General features: G+C 39.2%; 1 protein-coding gene across 3 annotated transcripts in view; it reads right to left on the bottom strand.

Annotated features, from left to right (window-relative positions):
• Dock11 (dedicator of cytokinesis 11) overlaps window positions 1–25196 on the bottom strand; it is a 221678-nt gene that overhangs the window by 140365 nt on the left and 56117 nt on the right. For all 3 annotated transcript variants that reach the window (XM_029568896.1, XM_029568891.1, XM_017800906.2), the window contains exons 2-6: window positions 16586–16702; window positions 16413–16502; window positions 15259–15341; window positions 13959–14028; window positions 12765–12860 (exon numbers count right to left, since the gene is read on the bottom strand). In XM_029568896.1, the coding sequence (XP_029424756.1) occupies window positions 12765–12860; window positions 13959–14028; window positions 15259–15341; window positions 16413–16502; window positions 16586–16702 (456 nt within the window). The remainder of the gene's footprint in view (window positions 1–12764; window positions 12861–13958; window positions 14029–15258; window positions 15342–16412; window positions 16503–16585; window positions 16703–25196) is intronic.

Here is a 25196-nt window from a genome sequence, read left to right as displayed (position 1 = left end):
AAATTTATAGGTCATTTTTTTGAAATAAGAAAGGAGCACCCTAAATCTTTCCTGCAGAACCAAAAGGGTATCAGAAACATAACTTCTCCAACATTTTAAAATTTTCAAGATAAAGCCTACAAACCACAATGATCAGTCAGGCAAGATACCCTCAGTGGCGCAATAGCTAACACTTTTATCTTGGGGGTAACTAACAACTGTCTAATTGGACATAAGCCCCGCTCAGCAGGACGGAATTCATGCCTGGTATCGTAAACCTAGCCAAATACCCATGACTGGAGAGGTCATGACCCTAGAGGAGAACCTACTACTGGTATTTTCCTAAACCAGTATAATTTCTAACTGTATTCTAAATACATCTCCTTGTACCTACAGATAAGTATGCCTATCACCTCTCATCAAAGAAGCTTCTTTTTTCAGCAGATGGAAGCTATTCCAAAAATTCACAACTGGTCAAAATGCAGAGAATAAATGACCATAGGGTTCTGAACACCGCAAAGTATGCAACCCTTACACTTAAGGCTCAGGGAACAGTGCAGAAGAGCGGGCAGGCAATTATAAGAGCCACAGAACCAGAATATCTGCTGCTGGGAAGATGCATCCATGACATCTAAACATGGTCCCCTAAACAAAGACCTGCATAAGGACAACACCAGTTGACAACTCAACACGGACGGGGGAACTTTCACAAGTCCCCACCCACAGATGATGAAATACAGAGAGCTGATGGCTACTGAGGGAGGGAGAATTAAGTTTTCTCCAGGGACAAGCCTCCAGATAGGTTATCCAATCCTAAGTAGTCAGCCCTAAACACCTATGCATAAGACCAATGGACTTAATAGGTTGTGTGTGTATGTGTTTCCCTCCCTCCCTCTCTCTCTCTCTCCCCCTATATATATGATAAGAGGTCATAAATTTGGGAGGGAGTGTGGAAATGATGTAAGTACAGTACTCATGTACAAAATTATTAAATAAAATATTTAAATTTAAAGCAATTTAAAAGTAAAAAAATCCAACATAAAGATATTTAGAATACATTTTTGTACATTTCAGAAAAAACACAGATGTTAAAATAATAATTAAGTAGAACACTGGTAATTATTCTATATCATAGCTTCCATCAAAAATCCTCTAGTCCTTTGTAATCAATAGCTACCTCAACGTTGCTGATGACAAATATCACTCCACATCTTACCTGAGGGGTCAAGAGCATAGTTAAGTTCACAGTGGTCACTAGTGGAATGGAATCAGAATCTCATGACACTGACAAAGAGAATCTTGCCCAAACCTTCCAATAACTTCCCACCAAAGTTAGAACAAAATTTGAGCTTGAAGGGAGAAAGGGGGTAGGAATGGGTTCACCAATGGCAGTTAGAGAGGAACAAGAAGCTCTAGGGTGCTACTGCAAAGGAGGGTGATCATAAATAACAATGTAGTACATAGTTCAAAAAAGTGATGATTGTAAAGGTTTTCACAATAAAGAAGTAATCTAAACATTACAAACTGCTTCATGGCCTCTTGGGTCAAGATCAAGTGTAAAAATTATAAAATGTATATGTTTCAAAAAATGCCACATGATACCCCATTAAGATGCACAATTTACAGGTTCTCATGTAATAGTTAAAATTGCCAGCTGTAGTGGTACATGCCTGTAATCCTAGTATTTGGGATATGGAAGAAGGGGTGTCAGGAGTTTGAGGCTAGTCCTGGCTACATGAGACCCTGTTTAAAACAATATAATAATAATCTAAATAAAATCTCTGTCATAGCTTAGTACATGGTACATGATCTCACTGTGGCTTACCCCTTGAACTTGTGTGTGTGTGTGTGTGTGTGTGTGTCTGTCTGTCTACATATTCATGTGTATATACAAGTGTGCACGTGCATTGAAGGCCAGAGGTCAAATTTAGGTGTCTTCTTTAATTGCTCTCTCCTTTATTTTTCCAGACAGGGACTCTGTCTGGAAAACCTGACTGGCTGGTCAGCAAGCACCAGGGATCCTACGGTTTCTACCTCTCCAGTGTTGGGATTACCAGTGAGGACTGCAGCACTTGGTTTTGTGCCATTGGCATTGACAGATTAAATTTAGGTCCTCATGTTTGCATGACAAAAACACTTTATCGACTGAGCCATCACCCCAGCTTGGACCTTTGTTTCTCATCATACTGCTTTAGCTACACTAGCTTTTTTCCATTATTCAAGTACCCCGAACAAACTCCTTTGGGTCTTTTCACTTCCTGCCCCCTTAGTCTGGGATTCTTTGCCTGGAGGAGTCACACAGTTTCCCCTCAACTTTCTTTCGGGTCTTTCCTGAGCCTCATCTCCTTGTACTGGTCTTCTATGAGCATCTGCCCTCATTTTATCACTTTTTTGTGTAGTATAAACCCTATCAAATCCATCTCATCCATCTTTCTCTTTTTTTAAAATTTACTGTTTGTTTTTTTCTAGACCATTAAAGTACATGGATCATCTACTGCTTTAAGTCCACAGTAATGCTTTTAACAATAAAATTTTTCAAAAGGAAAAAAAAAAAGATTGATCTCCAGCATATTCTCAATGGTTTCATCCAATAGGATGATGTTCCTCTGTAACACCCACATCCTTCCACAACTCCTTGCCTTTATTATTCTCTTAGGCAGTGAATATAGCTGACAGTTCCCCGCCTGACTTAGTAAGAAGCATGGATCCTGAGGAGTGGCCTGCCTAAGGGAATAAACGAGAGATCAAGCCAGAAGAGATGATTCTCTGGGATCAAGTCATGCCAAGTCTTAAGGCCCTGAGTTGTTGGGATGGCAATCTTTTGAACCTGTTCCGGACTAGGAACAAAAGCCATTCATCTGTCATTTAATTGTATGAAAGTTGGAAGACAAGGAGGAAAGGTAGAGTACCTAGTATAGTCCTAGTAGGAAAACCTTTCATCATCTTATAAAATAAACCTCAAGGGTGTTTACCTATGTGTGTTACCTAGAGTGTAATTAATTCCTGATACATTATGTGACCCAGAAGCCCTAACATGGAATGTTCCCGAGGTTAAGGGACAGAGTAGGAAGGCCAGGAGCAATGGAGAATTGGGGCAGGAAGATCTACTTGTGATGTGTTAAACTGAACAGAATGGCAGATAGCAAAGCAAAGGAGAACGCAGGATCCCAGCCCTAGAGACCAAGGCAGGAGGATTACAAGTTTAAGGCCAGCTTGGGCTGCATTATGAAACTGTGTCTTAAAGGGAAAAAAAGGAGCAAGCAGAACAAGAGCCATGCTCAGAACTATTCTAAGTAAAGATGGAAGGAATAGTGAGAAAGAAAACTGCAAAAATTTCTAAGAAAATTGGGTTATACTTAATTATATTAGAAAGTTAAGAACTTTCAACTTCCGGAGAACGCCTACCACTAGGTTGGCAACCTAATATATTAGTCTTTCATCTCTCTCCATCATATCATTTTATAGTTCTGCAAAGTTTTTAAAAAGATTTGTTTATTTTTATTTTATGTGTATGAATGTTTGCCTGCATGTACATATATTTACCGCATGTGTGCCTGGTGCCTTTGGAGGCCAAGAAGAGGGTGTCAGATCCTCTGGAACAGGAGTTACATCTGGTTTTGAGCTACCATGTGGGTGCTGGGAACTGAAGCCTGGTCTTCTGCAAGAGCTGCCAGATGGACTGAGCCATCTCAGCCCTCTATCAAGTTTTAACAGATTTTATGTTTCTACCCTATGGGAAACTAGGTTTAAAAAAAAAAAACTTATTTCTGTATAGATGGCTTTGTTTTCCTTCCTTCTTTCTTTCCTCTTTTTTTCTTTCTTCCATTCTTCCTTTTTCTGTTCCTTCTCTGTGTTTTTCTTCTTCCTCCTCTTCCTTTACTATCTCCTCTTTCTCTATCTTTTTTTAGGCAGGTTCTCACTCTGTAGCCCAGAGTGGTCTCACACTCAGGTGATTTTCCTGCCTCAGTCTCCCAAGTACTAGACTACAGGCATGAGCTAACACACCCATTTTTTTTTCCTTTTTCAAACTTTTGATGATACCAAATTACATGATCAGATTCACATGTCAGATTCTGGGCTCTTACATTTCTAATAATATAAAATAATAGCAACAGGAGTGCTTTCTGTTACAGTCTTGACTAAGTGCTTTGATCATATCATTTAGTCTTTGTAAACAACTTCATGTGATCATTACTGTCATCATCTCCATGTCACAGAAGAGAAACCAAGGCACAGAAAGATACTGAGGAGCAATTCAACTTTAACCTCCCATGGCTACACAACTTCATCTACCCCCTGTCTTCCATATACTGCATCCACACTCACATTCCCTTTGGGGTTCCCTTCCTTGAAGGTCTGGCCTTCTCTGACCCCATGCTCATGCACTTGGTATCTGGACAATCATTAAATCTTTTTTTTTGTCTTTTTGAGGCAGAACATCCCTGTAGCCCTAGCTGGCCTGGAACTCACTATGTAGACTAGGCTGGCCTTGAACTCACAGAGATCCACCTGCCTCTGCCTCCTCAGTGCTATAATCAAAGGTGTGCACCACCACACCCAGCCTATAATTCATTATTTTTATTGTGTGTCACATCTCTCTAGAGAGGTCCTAAGTCCTAACTAAGCTCTACATGTGATACTTCCTACTCCCTTCCAGAATACTAGTATCATGTACTGAGAAGGTATTCCTGGTCTATTTGGTGATGAATTTAATGATTCCTAGGAGCATCTGGCATACAGGAAGTACCTAATAAGTGGGTTTTGAGTGGTGATAATTTAATGAGGGGAAAAAATGCAAAGAAAACAAAATTAGTGAGAAACACCTTGCCTACAGTAAATGAGTATCAATCCATTTTTTAATTACAAGACACAATATAGTAGGCTTGAAACTACAAATGGAGCAACATATTAAGAAGAATAGATTTTCTCTTCCTCTTGTTCCAATATACGCAGTGACCATGAACTCCAAGCAATTATTTTCATATCGTAAGTTCATTCTTGGATGAAATCCTCTTTTGATTTGTTGTTCTCTCCCACTACAGAGGAGAAAACCCTCCTTTAACAGTCAAAGAGTAATAAGGACTTTTGGACTCTGGACGTTTAACACATGGCTCTCTTTTGGGGAAAAATAGAAAGAAAGGGCACCAGAAGTGAGTCACACATCAAGCAGTTGAACTTGCAACCCTGATAACATACCAAGGCACTGCAACATTTAATTGCTGAGAATGGGGAGGAATGAGCCTAAGGAATGTGATCTAATTGAGCCAAGAAGATGCATAAAGGTGGTATCCCACGGGTTAGCCAAGGATATGCAACCATTTTTTAAAACTAAAAACAACCCTCAAGATTAAATTTTCCTTTATTGCAGATATTACTATATCCTTTAGGAAAAATAGCTCTAAATACCAGGGGAAGATCATGCCCAATATCATAGCTATCTAGTCCACATTAAATTCTCTTGCTGATACGGAATAAGTAAAATAAAGCTGATGCCCCTCACAGCTACTTAGGAAAGAGAATATTAACAAATAGGTTTCTCTTAGGACTGCACTTTCTGCCTAGGTGATCATGTATTTTCTATGCTACCATAAACTTCTCTCCAATACTTATCCAGAAATTGCAGTGAGGCAGTGGGGTGGGGCCTCACAAACCAGAAAGCACAAAAAGGCTTTTTCTATTTTAACAGGACTGCTGACATCAAGGCAATTTACAAGTGCTGGATAAAACGGTCACTGTGCCCAGTCAACAATCAGCGCCTTTGCAAGAGCTGCATGAGGCCAGCATCCTCTTCAGGGACAGGAAGTGCTTAGGCACTATAGCTCTGTAGAGGGACTGTCTCACTGTGGAGTGAGACACATCATTAGCAGCTCTCCCACAGCCCGGATATTTCAGTGCTATTTTGTTGGTGGATAACGAGGTTACCCAGAAAGCAATTTGGGGAAAGTAATGACAATTTCGGCAAATGGTGCAGATTATAACTAAACTACTCAGGGCTGGGAGTAGGGGAGAAGGAGCATACACCAGGGAAAATACAACTTTTAGTCTATAACATGGGATCTTATAATCTTCCAGCATCCAGAACTCGGCGTAGTCCATATGCTAGCCTTTCTTTCCCGAAGGGTTATCACAATCAATTAAATGCTCTGGAAAACATCTGGCAACTACTTTAGGAGGTTTAACTTTCAAAAGTAGCCCATACACAACCGGTATTGGCAATATTGTTGATACTGCATTAGTTTAAGTGGTTGCTTTCTCAAAAGATCACATAAATTAGTAGCGTTCTGATTTTTATTTTTAAATCAACCAATAATGAGAATCCTAATAATGAGACCAGAATACTTTGTCTCTTCTGATCCATTTTTCTTTTACTTGTACCTTCTCTTATGATGATTAGAATTTTTTCGCTTCCTTGCTCTTTGATTCTCTTATTTCTGAGAGTTCACATGTCTAGGAAACTCAGTCCTGTTTATAAAAAACAACTGAAATTTACTGTGCATAATTTCAAACATCCTAAAGGGCTGGCTCTACGTAATGTTGTTAGTTTTAATGAGACATCGTTTCACTGTGAAGCACAGGGTGGGTTTGAACTCTAGATTCTCCTGCCTTAGATTTCCAACTGCTGTGTTTACAGGCCTGTGCCACCAGGCCTACCTAATTATGTAAAATTTCTTAATTGAGAATTTTGTGGGTTGTATGTTTTTAAATGAATAAATATAACTTTAAACATATAACTTACCTGAAGAGGCACAACTGTCAGCCCCAAAAGGATATGCAGGCTGGTGTCAAGCCACAGGCCATCAAGGTGACTCAGATAAAAATCAAAGGAAGAAGCTTGACTTCTGTGGGCTGTTATTTGCCAATGAGTCATGATTAATACCCCAACCCTTCTGCAGAAGCTTCCTGGCTGCTGGGAGTTAGCAAGGACTCTCAAAGCATGGATTTCCTGATAAGAAAAGGTTCTTTGCTGTCAGTTTTATGAGCTCAGGCACTCTGGTGCTGGTTGTTAAAGCTACCGATGCTTCCCACCAGTGGGAATGAGGGGTCCCAGCAGGCAGGAAACTCTGGTTGCACCCAGGAGTTACCTGCCTCACTAGAGGGAAAATGACTCAGACAATACCATAGCTGAGTCATTTTCCCATTTGCGTATGAGATTCATTAATATTCTTCACTTTGAAGATTCACATAAGAGAAACAAACAGAAATTTTCCTTTCAGCACATCTCCAATTCTGTCAGCCTTTGGTTTTAGTTCTGCCTCTGCCTTTGCTAACTGAAAGAGTTGGGTCAGCTGCTCACCAATAGGCACTTAGTTTCTCTCCTATGCTTGAACAAACGCAAGCTTAAGAAGGAAGAACATCTATGACGTTCCACTCTTTGACAGGGTACTGAAGACTGCAAGACCTACTCTCTCAGTATGCCTTGGTTCACAGGTGACTACAAAACAGCTACCATCTCCAGTGTTTTGCCACATACTCTCATAGGCTTCTGTTTACATAGAAAGAGAGCATGGTGAAACTACAGGAGCCAACACTTTGGGTTCTAAGTCCAGTAATAATTGATCTGCACAATAGGACAATAATGAGACTAATGCAATCTATATAGGACAGAGAAACTTTGGTAAATTTTCTCTGAAGGTTCTGTCTGATCCTTTCTCTCTTGACTATTCGAGCTGTGGCAGATCCTGAAAAACAATACTACTGCTTTGGGTTAGAAGGTAAAACCAGTAGGATATGTGATTAACTTACAGAAATCCAAATGGAGATCCATAATCCATGTGAAGATGGGCAAGGATAAAAGAAATAAAAAATGAAATACAATTCCTGGGTTTAGAGAGTTGGCATAGTGGTTAAGAGCACTGGCTTGCTGCTCTTGAAGAGGACCTGTGTTTGAGTCCCAGCACCCATATGGCAGCTAACTATCATCCTTAACTCCAGTTCCAGGGGATCCGACGCCCTTTTCTGTCCTCCACGGGCACTGCATGACACTGGTATACATGCAGGCAATACTCTCATACAACATAAAATAAAAATAATAAATAGAATATTTTTACAAACACAATTCCCAAATCTCATTATGGCCTTTACATTTAAAAATATTGTAATTTTCTTCAAAGTCATGCAGTCTCATATGACCAATCTGGTTTATTCTCTTTTTCCTACCTTTGCCTACTACCTAGCGTTTTACAGAGGTTTGAAGAAGAAACAAATAGGCTGGGGATGTGGCTGAGTCGGTAGAGTGTTTGCCCAGTAGGCACAAAGCCCTGGGTTCCATCTTAGCACCACATAAAGCAGGTATGGTGGTACACACCTGTAATCCCAGCACTCAGGAGGTGGAGGCAGGACGATCAGAAGTTGAAGTTCAACATCAGCTACATAGCAAGTTTGAGGCCAGCTTGGGATGAGACTTTGTCTCGAAAAAAAGAAGGAATAAATGATCTTATGATATCTAAATTGTATTGTACAGAGAGAGACAGAAAGGGAGAGACAGAGAGGGGTAAAATGTAAACAGCTGGAAATAAAAATAGGCAAAGAACCTAGCTCAACCATGACAAGACAATGATTAGCTGGTGACAAGTAGCAGCTGATCCCTTCATCTTGGTCATATAGTCACCAGGTTACCTCAGATCTGCCATCTACTCCATCAATTTATGGTTCCTCCCTGGCCCTTGTAATGCTGGAGTTTTTAACCTCAGGGATATATAACAACCAAGCTGAACAATCAATCTTTGGCTGACTGTATTAGTTTTCTACTGCTGCAATAAATTCCTGCAAACTTGGTGGCTTAAAACAACACAGATTAGGGACTGGAGAGATGGCTTTGTGGTTAAGAGCACTGACTGCTCTTGCAGAGGACCTGGGTTCGATTCCCAGCATCCACATGGTGGCTATGAACTATCCTTAACTCCAGTTCCAGGTGAATCCAAAGCCCTCTTCTGACATCCGCAGCATTGCACGACATGGGTGCACTCACATGCAGGCAATACACTCATATACATAAAATAAAAATAATAAATAAAATATTTTTAAAAACACAGACTAATAACTAACAGTATCTATATAACATGGTATAATACTGTAGGTTAGGAGTTAGAGATGGCTTAATTTGACTAAATGAAGGTAAGGGTAAGCTTTCAAGAGGCTGTCTATCTTCTTTGGCTTATAATTCCATTCTTCATCTTCAAAGTGAGATACATAGCATCTGTCTCTGACCCTGCTCCTGTTCACATCTCTTCCACTGACTCTCCTGTCTCCCTCTTCCATTTATCGGGATCTCTGTCCTTATTCTGGGTCTGTCTGGATAATTCAAAATGGCCTCCCTACTGACTTATTAGCAGTTTTACTTCCCTTTTGCCATGTAAGAAAACATTTACAGGTTCCAGGGATTAGGACATGGACATCTTTGGGGATTTGTTAATCTTGCTACCACATGAATGTATATTTTTAAAATTATGAAACAAGATACAAACCATGAACTTTTTTATAGGCAATTGTATTTTTACCTAAAATAACGGGCTCCTTAAGACTCTGAAAAGTTGTATGTAAAGCAAATTGTAATTCAAAGGTAGAGAAATAATTCAAAAGTATCCTGTGCTGAATTGCTTAATAAGTATACATTCATAATGTCTTACAACTCCAACTTCCCATACTGTATATTTCCTAAACATGGGACTAAAGCTTAGGCACAGGTAAAACATTTTATGAGAGATTGCTCAGTGGTTAAGAGCACTGGCTGCTCTTGCAGAGGACCCAGGTTCGATTCCAAGAAATCACATGGCAGCTAACAATTGTCTGTAAGTCCAGTTCTTGGGGAATCTGACACCCTCTTCTGGCCTCCACAGGCATTGCACACATGTGGTGCACTTAAATACATGCAGGCAAAACAATCATGCACCTAAACTTAAAAAAATCAATAAATCAAAAAATTTTATTATTTTTAATTTTATGTGTATGAATGTATTGCCCACATGTGTGTAAGTGCACCCATGTTGTGCAGTACCTGTAGAGGTCAGAGGAAGGCATGAGATCCTCTGGAACTAGACTTACAGATGGTTGTTAGCTGACATGTGGGTGCTGGGAACCGAACCTGGGTCCTCTGCAAGAGCAGCCAGTGCTCTTAACCACTGAGCCATCTCTCCAGCCCATTGTTTTTTAAAAGGATTTTACTATCTTTAGAATGTTATAGGGTGGGAATGGCATCAGACCATAAAGAAGACGGGTATAATCAGATAAAAACAATAATTTATATAGGTCAGTAGAGTACAGCTGACAACAATCATATGTTTCAAAAGAGCTAAGAAAGAATATTTCAAATGCTCCCAACACACAAGCACATGCATACACACACACACACACACACACACACACACACACACTCACTCATGTGCACACACATAATAATGATGAATATTTTGGTTGGTGTATGTGCCAACTATCCTGATATATTCACTGTCCATTATTTATTAGACATGTATTGAAATATTGAAATGCCACACTGTAATATAGAAATATGTACATTATGTTCTTTAAAAAAAATTTAGAACCGGGGCTGGAGAGATGGCTCAGCAGTTAAGAACACTGACTGTTCTTGCAGAAGACCCGGGTTTAAATCCCAGCACCCACATGGCAGCTAACAACTGTCTATAACTCCAGTTCCAAGGGATCCCACAGCCTCTTCTGTCCTCCTCTGGCATTGCAAGACATGGATGCATTTACCTCCATGCATGCAATACACACATACACATAAAAATAATAAATAAGCCGGGCATGGTGGTACATGCCTTTAATCCCAACACTTGGGAGGCAGAAGCAGGCAGATCTCTGTGAGTTCAAGGCCAGCCTGGTCTACATAGTGAGTTACAGGACAGCTGGGGCTACAGGGAGACCCTGTCTCAAAAAGACCAAAAAACAATAATAATAATGATTAATAAAATATTTTTAAAAATTTAGAACCATAGAACCATTTGCTGACAATTTGCACAGTTAGAATCTCCATGAATGCATTTCTGAGCCTGATGGCTCTGCTAGGACATGTATTATACCACTGAGTTAGTAGGCATGGTAGTCTACTGGCTAAGAGGACAGATTTACTTAGGCTTAAATCTCACTTCTGAAACCCTGGAGTTCTGTTTATTGTTATTATTTCTATTTATATGTGTGTGTGGTATGCGTGTGTGTGTGTGTGTGTGTGTGTGTGTGTGTGTGTGTGTGTTTGCTTCCCTGCACGTATGCGTGTGAAGTCTAGAAGTAGACACCAGGTGCCTTCCTCTGTAATTTTCCATTTTATTTTGTGACACAAGTTCTCTCAATGAAGCTGGAGCTCAGCATTTCAGCTAGACTGGGTGGCCAGCAAGCCCCTGGGTTCCACCTGTCTCTGCATCCCCAAGTGTTATGGTTTCAGGTGCCTGTCACCCCCCTCGTTGTTTTCTTTGAGTGCTTAGGGATTAAAACGTAGATCCTCACACTAGCACAGCAAGCATCTTACCCACTGAGCCCTTTCCTCAGTCCTGGAGCTCTGTTTAACTATCAGATTTTTCTGTTTCTCATTTACCATATTTGTAAACTAAGAAAAAAAACAGTACATATTTCATGAGGCTGCCATTCAGATTAAATGAGATGCAGAATAAAGTCAGTATGGAGCTTGGCACACAGAGTCCCTGATAAATGTATTCTCTTATTATCTCACATGTGAAGGCCCATGCTCAGATGCACCAGATACGCAGGAAACATCCTACAACTTGGATTCATTATCTTAGGGGCCGGAAAATAAAAGTGAGAACAGGACATGACCACTAAAAGGAAAGCAGCAGGCAAAAATATTAAATTAAGATAGAATTTGACTCTTCCCTTGGTAGACACCCATGGTTTCTGCTTGCAGGCTATTTGAAAGACAATGACCGTCAATACTTAATGGAAGTGTGAATCATCCTTAGTATACCACATGATCTTATATTAAATAGCTGAAAGAACAGTTATATTTGGTATCAGGGAATAATTTGTTTTTCTGCTCAGAATCTTAAAGCTGCTCATTAGTTCTTCCTTTGGATTTTAATAGGTCTTCACTGCCCCCGGAACAAAAGCCAACCTCATGTCTGAAACATTCAAGGCTCTGAGTTCCTGCTTTTGTCTCCCACAAGCCCATTACACAAATTCACTATCTGGTCAAACTATAAAATTTTCCAACTAGGCTCTTCTGACTACCCTAAGGCACTGTTCTGTGTAGGGGTTAGGTTGGTATTTTTCTTACATAATTTACAGAATACTGAATACGAGGAACTCCTGTCTTAGTTATCTTTATATTTCCCCACAGCCGTTGGTATTTAATAACCACCTAATTAATATGAGCTAAAGAAACAGATTCCTATATCCTTTCATTCATTAAATTCATTTCCACATATGACTCCCTGATGCCTTTTTTTTTTTTTTTTGCAAAGCTATTTTCTTCTTTCACCTGATAACCTCCTCTTTCCTTAAGCTTCCTTATTCGGATGATAATATCTACGTTACATTTCTTTAAAAGTTACACTTCTAAATTTATCCTGAGGGTTTAGAGTTTTAAATTTCCATGCATCCACAAGAATTCTTTCATCAAAGAATTTGTTGGTAGGGGAACAAATGAGAACAAAATATGATACATATTTATAAAAGTGCCATAACGAAATCTATTCCTTTGTAGGCTAACCTAGAAATGTAATAAAAAAAGAAAGATTTGTGAGAGTTCATTATAAAATAAACCTTTTCCCAGGTAATCTGAATGTCAACATACTTCAAATAATATAACAACTTCCTACCTTCATGGTAACTGTGATGGTACTATTTACATTTGCTTTATGCAACCAGCCTTGTTTTATCACACCACCCTTCTGAGAACATAAAGAAGACGAATCCTGAAATAGAGTAAAAGCCATCAGTGAAATCAGTCATCCAGCCATTCATTTAATCAGCATCTGGAAAACACAGAACCAACCCAGGTTCACACTTCCTAATTAAAACATAAAGTTATCCCTCCCCATAAACATTTACAATTGTTGACTATAGAACGAAAGGCCTTGTGTTTTATATGTAGTAGGCACTTGATAGTACTGAAGTATTCAGGCTATTTTCTAGCACTGAAGAAGTTTTGGAGAATAAGAGACTAATGTAGAGTGTAGGATGGGTCTCCTATATGGAACCTCACCCACGGCTCAGGGACCATTGCAGAAGAGGAGGCAGAAAGATTGTAAGAGCCAGGACTGGTTCATGAACATAAGGAGGTGGAGACCTCCAGTCCACTGGCAGCTTGTTCATGTGAGCCTGTGACAGCGGTGGCAGTGGCGACAAGTGCAGGACCCATGTCAGCTCAATTAAACAAGGGCCCAAAGGGGAGGTGAGAAATAGGAGTCAGGCCGGCATTAGACTGAGAACTATTTGAGACTGATTGCTGCTGGGTGAGGGAGAGTATGACTTACATACAAACACTGTATGGGCTGACTAAACTTCATTTACACTGAAGGACATTTGGGTACAAACACCTGAATGAATAGGACTCAGCATGTATGGCAGAGTGCACAGGGTTCAGTGGGGGGATAGGAGGAGGCATGGATGGGGGAGGGGGTCTGGATTTGAGTGGGAAATGTTGTATGAAATTTAAAAAGCTCAATAAAAAAGACTGTACCTTGAACTATCACAGACATCCATCTGTCCCAGGAGGTATGTACCAGGCAGACCAAGCCTACCATACCACATACCCAACACAAGAGAAGGAACAAGCCTATCCCACAGGAACGGGGACATGTTTATATACTTATCACTATTTCACTTGAGTTTTTCTAAACTCCATTTGGAAATGTAAAATTTTTAAATTTAACAACACTCATTTACTAGAAACTGGCCACAGGTATTTCAAAAATAACTTGCTCCAGTATCTTTTCTCAAGGAATTCCCTTTCGAATCTTTTTCCACAGAAGTGAACTTGAAGAAACTAGTAGAGCTACTCCCTTGATTACCTCATCTTTCTCACAGTCTTCGTCAATCTCAAATACATGATTAGGAATCTTTTCTGGTCTCAGAGATTTGCTAAAAAATAAAAGAAAATTATTTTAAACACTGAACATCACAGACCACCACCAGCAATAAAGTGAAACAAGTAGACTTTATTTTTTCACAAACAAGAGAAAGACAAGATATGGGAAGGAAAAGTCTTCGTCTTTATAACACTAGAGATAGAAGTAGGCCTCACACTTGCTAAGCAAGAGCTCTACCACTAAGCCACCTCTTCAGCCCTCCATTACTTTGTGTATAATGCCTCCCACATGTGCAGTCATCCACAAAGATAAAACCAAGACCCAGATACTGAGTCGAGGCGAGAAGTTGCTAAGGAACATATGCCAGGGCTGTTAACAGTGGCAGAACCTTATCTTTTCATGGGTCAAAAATCAACACAGCATAATTCTGGCTCTTCCATTTATTTGCTTTGTGAACTTGGATTAGTAATTTTAGTAATTTATTTTCTGGGAAAGTGATTTTTGAAAACTCTAAAAGGTTTCACAAAATGTTTTATTTCTCCCATATTTTTCTAAAACATTTCCCATATGATACCCTGTGAGGCTAGTGGTCACATAAAGGAGAAATGGGAGAAAAGAGGGAGTTCAAACAGGTTGAGTGAGTGCTTCAAAGTCAGCCAGTGAGTAAGTGGCGGAAAAAAGAGTTGAACGATGACAGGTTGGCTCCTGGGTCAGTGCACTCATTCCATTCATTCAACTCCACTGACAGTGATATGCTTTTTCCAAAGGATGTCTGGTGTTTTCAATTTGATCCAAATATCTTCTAACTTCTTCACTGGCACCATTGGAGAAACACTCACTACATTTTCCAGAATCAACTAAAGACTACCCTATGATCAGTATAAATGCACCAAAGCCAATAAGTGAGCTCATACATACTGGGAAGACTGTCAATGAGCAAAGTTAAAACATATTCAACTAGTCAAAATATTGCATAAGCCAAATATGCTAGCTCTTTGAAGTTTCACTTTTTTATTAATTAGTACAACAGTTTCACACGTGTTGTTTTTTTGTCTGTCATTGTTGTTTGTTTGTTTGTAAGATAGGGTCTCCCTATTAGCCTAGCCTCAGCTGACCTGGACCTATGTAGACCAGGCTGGCCTCGATCTCACAGAGATCCACCTGCCTCTGCCTCCTGAGTGATGGGATTAAGGTTGTGCACCAGCATGCCTGGCCTCACAAGTATCTTTTTAAGGCAAAACATATAATAATTTTCCTCGTTTCTCTTGAATTCTGAACTTACCATGGCAACATTCGAAAGTCTCCAGAGAAGTCTTCATACTTGTAGTTTACCACATGCCAATCTGTGCTGTAGGTCTTAATACACTAAAAGAAAATAGAAATCACTAATTTTAAAACTAGGAAAAGAATACATACATCTACTTTGTAAACTTCTGGTAAAGCTGGCAATGGTGGCACGTGCCTGTAACCCTCAGCATTCAGGAGGCTGAGAAAAAGGACGGTGACTTCAAAGTCAGCCTAGACTACATAGCAAGACCCTTTCTCAAACAAAGTCAGTAAAACACTGACATATTTTTAAAAATCATTTGAGAAATGTTAGAATGGGGATCTTTCTTTGGGGATCAAGTGTGTTTCTCTAGCCCAAATGATGACAATAAATCCACATTCATACATCCTTTTGAATACTCCAAATCCAAGCCCATGGTGCTCTCCAGTCTAAAAGAGAAACTCCAAACCATATACTACTTATGAATGTTTAAATTGTATCCTTTGTATCACATCATACAAACTTGATACATAGGCCAATTAAGTTTACTAATTTTACTTTCTATTTGTGTTAAAGAAAAATATATTTTAAGTAGTTTATGTACACAAATCTTAATTTCAAAGATACAGATATATATTTATATTAAAAAAAAAAACATGATAGGGAGGCTGGAGTAATGGCTCCGCAATTAAGAGCACTTAATGCTCTTGCAGAGGACTTGGATTTGGTTCCGAGCGCCTACATTGGGAAGTTCACAACTGCTTGGAACTCTAGTCCAGAGGATTTGACACCCTATTCTGGCTTCCCTAGGCACCTGTAGACATGTGCTGCACATAAACTCACACAGACATACACATATACACATAAATAATTTTAAAACAAATTTTTAAATATTTTATTTATTATTTTTCTTTTAGGTGTATGGGTATTACACCTGCATGTATGTAAGTGCATCCAAGTCATGCAATGCCCATGGAGGTCAGAAGAGGGTGTCAGGTCCACCAGAACTAGAGTTGCAGTTAGCCACCATGTGGGTGCTGGGAACCCAGGTCCTCCGCAATAGCAGCTAGTGCTCTTAACAGCTGAGCCATCTGTCAAGCCCCTAAATTTAATTTTTTTCAAATATATATGATCATTGTTATTCTGTGGTTGACTACTGAGACCCTTACCTCTTTGACAAATAAACTTTGGGCCCTCTTTTCAGCATCTTCTGGTACAGAGGACTGCACTGTTCTGCGCTGACGACCTATCACTGAGATCTAGAAAACAAATAACACTCTTGCTGTAAGAACTGACTTGGAATATGAAATGCTTGTTCTGTTAAAAAGTACTATGAACTCACAGATATATCTTCCATGGGGAACATAAGCAGGTCTCTGAGGGGATCACTGTAAATCTGCGTTTTCCTTTGGGTGATAACATTTTCATAGTCCAGGGGCTCAACCACCTTTGCCTTTTCCTTTAGAAGAGACCAAAAAGCAAACTGTTATAGTCAGACTCTCAGAGGAAGAAAATTCTCTGTGTACCAAACATAAAATATTTCACAAAAAGGAGGATTTATTAATACTATTAAATAATCACTCTAACAAGAGAAATCTTCTCTGTGAGTACACACATGTAGCAAACATACATGAACACCAAACACCTGCATAAACAGACTTTCCCTTCCTAAAGATAAAAAGTTCTGAAGAAATAGCACCATATGCTGCATTATCTGTGTGCCTTTCAAAGACTTGTCGAATTTTAAGTTAAACAAAAAATGGTATATTTAAAAGCCTGCAAATTATTTACCAAATGTGCACTATTTGCTATGCAGCTAAAGGGGAGAAAGGATCAACATTTATGTGCCCTCTCTGTACCAGATGCACAGTCCAAAGTGTGTACCAAGTCCCAGCATTGCTGGGGCACGCATGGGTCCTGGACATACTTAATCTTGTAGACAGAGCATGAAAGGGTGAGATTCCAGAGGGCAAACTCAGTGCTCTCCTGTTAAACCATTACATCGTTATGTGAACTGGCCATTGATAGTAGGGTCCTGGGCTAAGGCTAATGTTGCAAAGAACACGGTCAATAAAACAGAGAAATCTACATCATAACATAGTAATAGGAGTAATAGTAATAGCATTAACTAAGCTCTTTTATAAATATTTTATTTAATATTCATGTATGCATATAATGTATTTTAGTCAAATCCATGGCCCATTTCCTCCCCTGCAATTCCTCCCCCATCACTTTTCCCTCCCAACTTCATGTGCTTGCTCTCTTTTACTTCAATACCCACTGAGTCAGTCCATTTAGTGCTGTGCTTATTTGTTGTGTTTTGTCTTATTTGAGAAAAGGTCTCCTCTCTGTATTCACGACTGGTCTGGAACACTCTCTGTAGACCAGGCTGGTCTTGATCTCAGACAGAGATCCACCTGCCTCTGCCTGCTGAGTGCTGGGATTAAGGGCATGCACCACCATGACTGGCCATTTAGTGCTGTTTATGTGCATAGATGGGAGACCATCCACTGAAGCATGGGTAGCCTTTCAGGACCCACATCCCTGAGGAAATTTATTCTCCTTCCCCAGCAGCCATCAACTGACGACAGCTCCTGAACCCTTTCTATATATCAGGTACTTGCTAAGTGCATTCTTTCCATTTCCAAATGTAATGCTTCTAACAATCAATGAAACAGGTAAAATCATTTTCCCCTACCTTACAGTTCAGGAAGTCCTGGACTTAACTCGGGTTAAATAATTTGTCCACCTTCAGAGTCTGGGCCTGAAAAGACACCATTCTTTTTCTCCCATGCAGTCTCTCCTCCACTCAAAAATGCATAGATATTAATGTGCAAGGTCTTGAACTTGGACTGTGATTCCACTACCTACCTGCTTATCATTTTTTCTTTTACTGAACATATCATGATCTATTTTTACCTCACTAACTATTTGATGACAGGGAGCTTCCTCAACTGAAAATCTAGATCTGTGAGTTAAACTTCATTTCTATGATAAAGAAAAGGAGAAAGGACTAAAGGTCTACCTTTACCTTCTAACAAGATTCAGTTATGAACTGGTAGCATCCGAGACAAGGAAAAGCTTGGACTTGTTTACTGTTGTAACCCTAGCACCTAAAATAGTACCTGGCCCATGGGATTGGTATTCAAGCATTAATTGTGGAATCAACTTTTGAAATGTTCAGATTAAGTTAAAACCATGTCTCTACATGCTATTCTAAACCAAGTTGGACATACGTTGATAATTGATAATAATGTTTTATTGACATTTTATTTAGAATTCTATTAGTAGAAACTGTATAAAGGAAATTCAAATTTAAGATAAATTAAATCTTTATCACAAAGAAATAATATGTATTTGAGAAGATAAATATGCTTAACCTTATTTAAATATTACATAATATATACATGCTCTATATTACCTTAGAAAGATTACAGTAAATCACTGTAACCAATGACAATAAGTACTCCACAAATCTAAGTGGCTCCAGTAAAGATATAGTTCCAGTCTTATATTTGTTGGCCTATGGGATTAAAGTAAGTCAATAATGCCTGCCATGTCTGTGAATTCTAGTGAAAATAACCTGAAATAGAAGAAACAAATACTATTTGGGGAACTTGGAGATTTTTCTACTAGGAAAATATGACCCCTTTGTGGGTCACAACTATCAAGATTTCATAGACCCAAACATAAGTCTAATATTCAGCCTGTGACAGTTTCTCAGAGAAGCTGAATAAATAAAGCACCATCTAAGAAAGCAAGCTTTAGTCACTGAAAACAATTCAAAAGTCCTATTTTTGGTGGCAACTGTCTTCCCAACACAGAGTGTAAGAACAATCCTCAGATTCAACGTTTAACCTGTTGAGTTGGCATCCATTAACTTCTCTGTGCCATAATTTCACAAATGCCCACTTCAAGTAACTTTTCAAGACTATAAAAAAGAAATTCCTCCCTCAGCTATATCATGTCAAGTGAATGTAGAAAAGCATATGTAAAAATGAACCACGTGTTTAGTTGGAAACCATATGCCTTCTAAAAATGAAACTGACCAGCTCCTGGTTTTTAAAGGTCATATATGCATGCTACATAAAACAAGGTTTCACTTTTCATTTGAAAACCAATTAAATTAAATGTTCCTGAGTCTTCATGTCTATTTCCTGCCTCAAGTAGCAGGACTGCAGAAAGCAAAAAAGGTAGAGTAGCTATTCTTCGAACCCCTAACAGAAGATGTAGGCCTAAGAATCAGGCTTCACCTCAAGAAGAAAAAGAAGAGATGGAACCCCTCCCTTTTCCTTCCAGTAGGATTAAGTTATGAACTTCTAGCATCAGAGACAAGGAAAAGGTTGTGCTTTTAGGATTATTGTGATGTCACAGTGACTCCTCCCAGCAAACTAAAACATATCCTTTATTAACTTTCCTTTCCAGCTTTATCAGTCTATGATTACTTTATCATTTATGGCCACTGTACAGGAAGTTTCTACCACATTTAAATATTTTAAAAAAGTTTTTAAATAGGGTAGATTTGATCACAATGCACTATAAACATGTATGAATATTAAATTTTTAAAAATATTTTATTATTTTTATGTGTATGCGTGTATTGCCTGCATGTAGATAAGTGAACCCATGCCATGCAATCCCCACGGAGGTCAGAAGAGGCTGTCAGATCCCCTGGGACTGGAGTTATGGACAGCTGTTAGCCACCATGTGGGTCAGATGGGTTTTGTTTCTTTGTGTGTGTGTGTGTGTGTGTGTGTGTGTCTGTGTCTGTGTTTGATTTTGGTCTTCTTGATACAGGGTCTCCCTGTAGCCCCAGCTGTCCTGGAACTCATTTTGTAGACAAGGCTGGTCTGGAACTCACAGAGATCTGCCTGCCTCTGCTTCCCAAGTGTTGGGATTAAAGAGGTCTGCCACCACGCCCGGTGAGCTATAAAAATTTTTTAAGTTTTAAAATTAAAACTTAAAATTAAAAGTATTTTCTTCTCGGTTTGTGATTTATCCTTTTTTTTCAGTTTGTGCAATGATTAGCCTTCAAAAATTCTTTTTTATGAGCCTAGAAACCTGTTACAATAAAACAGACTTTATTAATCATTCCACTGTATAATAAGAGCAAGATTCCACTGTATACAGTTCTATAACCATGTTAAATAAAAGACAAAGACATTTATTCAATTTGGAGTGAAGTGAGCATGTGTTTCAGTCTTTTCTTCCTCAGTAGTGACAAAAAAAAACCCATCAACCTAAATTTGGAACCTACTGTTTTCACCACAGGCAAAACAAAACGAAATAAAATAATCTGCCATTCAAAGTTCTCATTCACTGAGTCCTGAGCTCCCTTGAAATAGCTTGCTGGTAGTACTCCTAGTTTGGGATCTTTTGTTGGGTTACTTAAAGATCACTTTTCAACACTAAGAAAGCATTTGCATCTGCACTCCACTTATTTCCTACCAAAAAAATCTGTTGAGCACACAAGTAAAATACTGTAATTTCAACTTCACACACGAGGGAAGTGGCCCAGATGCTTAAGTTCATCTGTCACTATCAGTAAAAGAATCACCACTATCACCATTCAGGCTCAGATCTTTCTTCCTTTTCCCCTCTCCCTCCCTCCCTCCCTTCCTCCCTTCATCCCTCCATTCCTCCCTCTCTCCCTTCCTTCCTTCCTCCTTTCCCCCTCCTTCCTTTCTTTGCCATGTTGAGACAGAACGTTGCACATGCTAGACAAGTGCCAAACAGACCTGATTCCTGATGCTATTCTTATCAGTGTTTCCCAAGCTAGGTATTTGTATAGAATCCTCAAATTTTCATCATACCTGCTGCACTATCACTTCGTATTGCTCATCGAATCAAATCCGTTCATTCTTACAAAAAGAGAATGAATCATCATCGTCTAAATACTTAGTAAATATTTAAAATGTTCATTCCAGAGCCATGATTTGGGACATATTACACTCTTTCATAACTATTCGCTATGTTCAAAAGTCTAAATCTTAGGGGACTTTAGTGTGAAAATCCTAAAACTGGGAAGAAATGCTCAATTACACACACTGAAAACATTGTATCATTTATAGCATAAGGGAATCTATCAATATAGATGTAGTTGCAGTCTATTTTTTGTTCCAAAGACAGGAAAAAATGGACCCCAACTGAGAGTCTCCTCCAGAGCATCACAACTTGGACATTCCTATTTTGTGGGAGTCCTTATACATCTACTTTGCTGACCTTTCATCATTTTTACTATATATGTTATAAGTATGAAGCCATGTTTGGGGGGGAGGAGGGTTAAAAAACATGTTTGTAATCCTAAAATATATAAACATATGCATGCATTGCTGTTGACCATGTAACTGCTGAGGTCTCTAAAATCACACATGGCTACTAAGTCCATGTAGATTATCATTAGAAACATAAACAGAGTTCCCTGGGCCTGCAGGACCCACTGCAGGCCTCTCTCCCACCCGCAGGCCTCTCTCCGGGGTAAGTCCATTGTGCCCTCTGTACCTTGACTCCTCCAGCCTCATTCACCCTCTCATCTCCGCCACCATTCTCTCCTAGTTTGGGCCCTGGCCCATTCTTTCTCTTAGGGGCCCCAGACACCTGGGGAACCAATACTGCCCTCTGATCCTTTTCATCCAGACCCACATAGTGCCTTCTCCGGGCCCCAGGAGCACTGCTTCTGGGCCTGGCCCCTGGGCCTGCAACACCACCAGCCTCTTTCTGGGACACTGTGGCTGACCTTTCCTCTTCCTGACCCTTTCCATCCAAACCAACCCAGCTCCTCAGCACAGTCCCCAGGAGTCCTTGGGAGCTCTTCCGGCCCCATCTGTGTTTGCATGTCTCGGTGGCATGGCCACCAGCTGCCGTAGACCAGCATCTTTCCTGGGCCAGGCTCCCAGGCCAGTCCAACCCCCAAATTCCTGAGGCCAACATCATTCCTGGAGAGATCCAGACCTTAGGATAAAGCCTGAAAACATCTGACCCTCACCTGAATTGGGCCTCTGTGGGAACTCCTGAAGACAAAAGCAATCCAGCTAACTCCAATATAAAATCAAAATAAAGAAAAAGAAGCTTAGAAGAGCCAGCACTTCATGCATAAAAAGTAAACTACAAAGATATATAAAGTTTACAAAAAGAAGCAGACTTAAACTTGAAGGCTTGAGTATCACACAAGAATCAGAAAAAAGAAATTCACATGTCAAAAATCACAGAGAAAAAAATAATAACATGAAAAACCAAAATAATACATGTCCACCAAATACCAATAGTCCTCTAGAGGAGTACAATGAGAACCCCCTAGAAATAACGCAGGACATATAACTCAAAAGAACAATTATAAACATGATAAAAGAATTCAGTGAATTTAAAGAACACACAAAAAAAGAAATCAAAGAACTGAAGGAAGATAGGGATAAACTTCTGAATGAATTCAGAAAAGAGCTAGAAATGTTGAAGAATACTCAGGCTGAAATGAAGAAGGAAGTGAAACACTCAGTAAGCCAATGAGAAACGACAGGAGAAAGCCTCACAAAAAGGATGAACGGAATGGAAAACAGAGTATCAAGATTGGAAGATAAAGTGGATGAACTAGAGCACACAAGCAAAGATTATGAAAAATTTAAGAAATCACAGGAATGGAATATGCAGGAATTGTGTAACACCATAAAAAGACTAAACTTACGAATCGGAGGCATACGGGAAGGAGAATACCAAGATAATGGCATGGACCAGATCTTCAACAGAATCATGGAAGAAAATTTCCCAAAATTAAAGAAAGACATGTCCATACAAACACAAGAAGCATATAGAACACCAAACAGACAAGAACAGAAATGAAACTCTCCACGGCACATCATAGTAAAAACACTACACGTACAAAACAAAGAGACAATTCTGAAAGCTGCAAAAGAGAAACAACAAGTCACATATAAAGGAAAACACATTAGGATTACAGCTGACTTTTCAGTGAAAACTATGAAAGCCAGAAGAGCTTGGACCAAAGTATTCCAAGTTGTAAATGACCACAGATGCCAACCCAGATTACTATACCCAGACAAAATGTCTATTATAGTCGAAGGGGAAAGAAAAATCTTCCATGACATAAATAGGCTGAAGGAATTCATGTCCACAAAACCAGCCCTTGAGAGAGTTCTGGAAGCAATACAAGGAGCTGAAGAAAGGAACGACTAGCCCAATGGGTTGTGTAAAGAAATTCAATGACGGTATAACTGTGGAAAAGTACAGCTATATCAAGAATGTAAACAAAAATAAAAATGACAGGATTCAATACACATCTTTCATTAATAAACTGTGGAAACACACAATTACACCAAGATTAGGAACAGAAATCAAAATGACAGGAATCAATACACCTTTCATTAATAACTTTAAATACCAATGGACTGAACTCCCCAGTCAAAAGACACAGGCTGAGCGAATGGATTAAGAAACAAAATCCATCTCTTTGCTGCCTGCAAGAACCCATCTCACCTTCAAGGACAGGCACTACCTTAAGGAGAAAGGATGGAAAGGAATATTCCAAGCAAATGACACTAAGAAACAAGCAGGGGTTGCAATTCTAATATCCGACAAAATAGATTTCGAAGTAAAACCAATCAGAAGAGATAAGGAGGGTCACTTCATTCTGATCAAAGGAACAATAAACCAAGAAGATATTACAATCATGAACATATAGTCACCAAACCTGGGTGCACCCAACTTCATAAAAACAATATTATAGGACTTTAAGACCCAGATTAACCCCAACTCTTTAATAGTAGGGAACTTCAATACCCCACTGTCTCCATTAGATAGGTCAACAGGGCAGAGAGTTAAGAGAGAGACATCTGAATTAAACAATGCCAATCATCAAATGGACTTAACAGACATCTACCAAGTATTCCACCCAAGCACCAAAGGACATACTTTCTACTCAGCACCCCATGGAACCTTCTCCAAAATCGACCATCTACTGGGGCACAAAACAAACCTCAACAAATACAAAAAGATTGAAATAATTCCATGCGTTCTATCAGACCACAATGCAATAAAGCTTACAATTAATATCCAAGGAAGCCCTAATCACCAAATGAACACATGGAGATTAAACAACACACTCCTGAATGATGAATGGGTCAAAAGAGAAATTAAGAAAGAAATAAAAGTATTCCTGGAATTAAATGAAAAGGACAATACAACACGACAAAACCTCTGGGACACAATGAAAGTGGTCCTAAGAGGGAAGTTTATGGCTCTAAGTGCCTACATCAAAAAACTGGAAAGAACACAAATAAATGACTTAACATTGCAACTCAAGACACTTGAAAAGCAAGAGCAAACGAAAACTAAACCAAGCAGACAAGAAGAAATAACAAAAATCAGGGCAGAAATTGATGAAACTGAAACAAAGAAAACAATACAAAGAATCAACAATTCCAAGAGCTGGTTCTTTGAAAAGATAAACAAGATTGACAGACCACTAGCCCAGTTAACCAAAAGAAAGAAAGAGCACCTCCAAATCAACAAAATCAGAGATGAAAGGGGAAACATCACAACAGACACCAGAAAGATACAGAACATTATAAGGGAATACTTTAAAAACCTATAGGCTACTAAATTTGAAAACCTAAAAGAAATGGATGGATATCTAAAGGAATGGGAACCACCAAAACTAAACCAAGATTAACAGCTTAAGCAGACCCATAACACAAAAAGAAATTGGAAGAGTAATACAAAACCTCCCGACTAAAAACAACAACAACAAAAGCCCAGGCCCAGATGGATTTACAGTAGAATTCTACCAGAGATTTAAAGAAGATGTACAACCAATAATACTTAAATTATTCAAAATGATAGAAACAGAGAACCCCCAAATTACTTCTATGAAGCCAGCATCACTGTAATACCAAAACCAGGTAGAGATATAACCAAAAAAGAAAACTATAAACCCATATCTT

Source organism: Nannospalax galili, unplaced genomic scaffold (genome assembly GCF_000622305.1).
Source record: "Nannospalax galili isolate Female #2095 unplaced genomic scaffold, S.galili_v1.0 scaffold311, whole genome shotgun sequence".
NCBI lineage: Eukaryota > Metazoa > Chordata > Mammalia > Rodentia > Spalacidae > Nannospalax > Nannospalax galili.
Note: the sequence above shows the minus strand (reverse complement) of the source record. Positions and strands in the feature narration are given on the sequence as shown.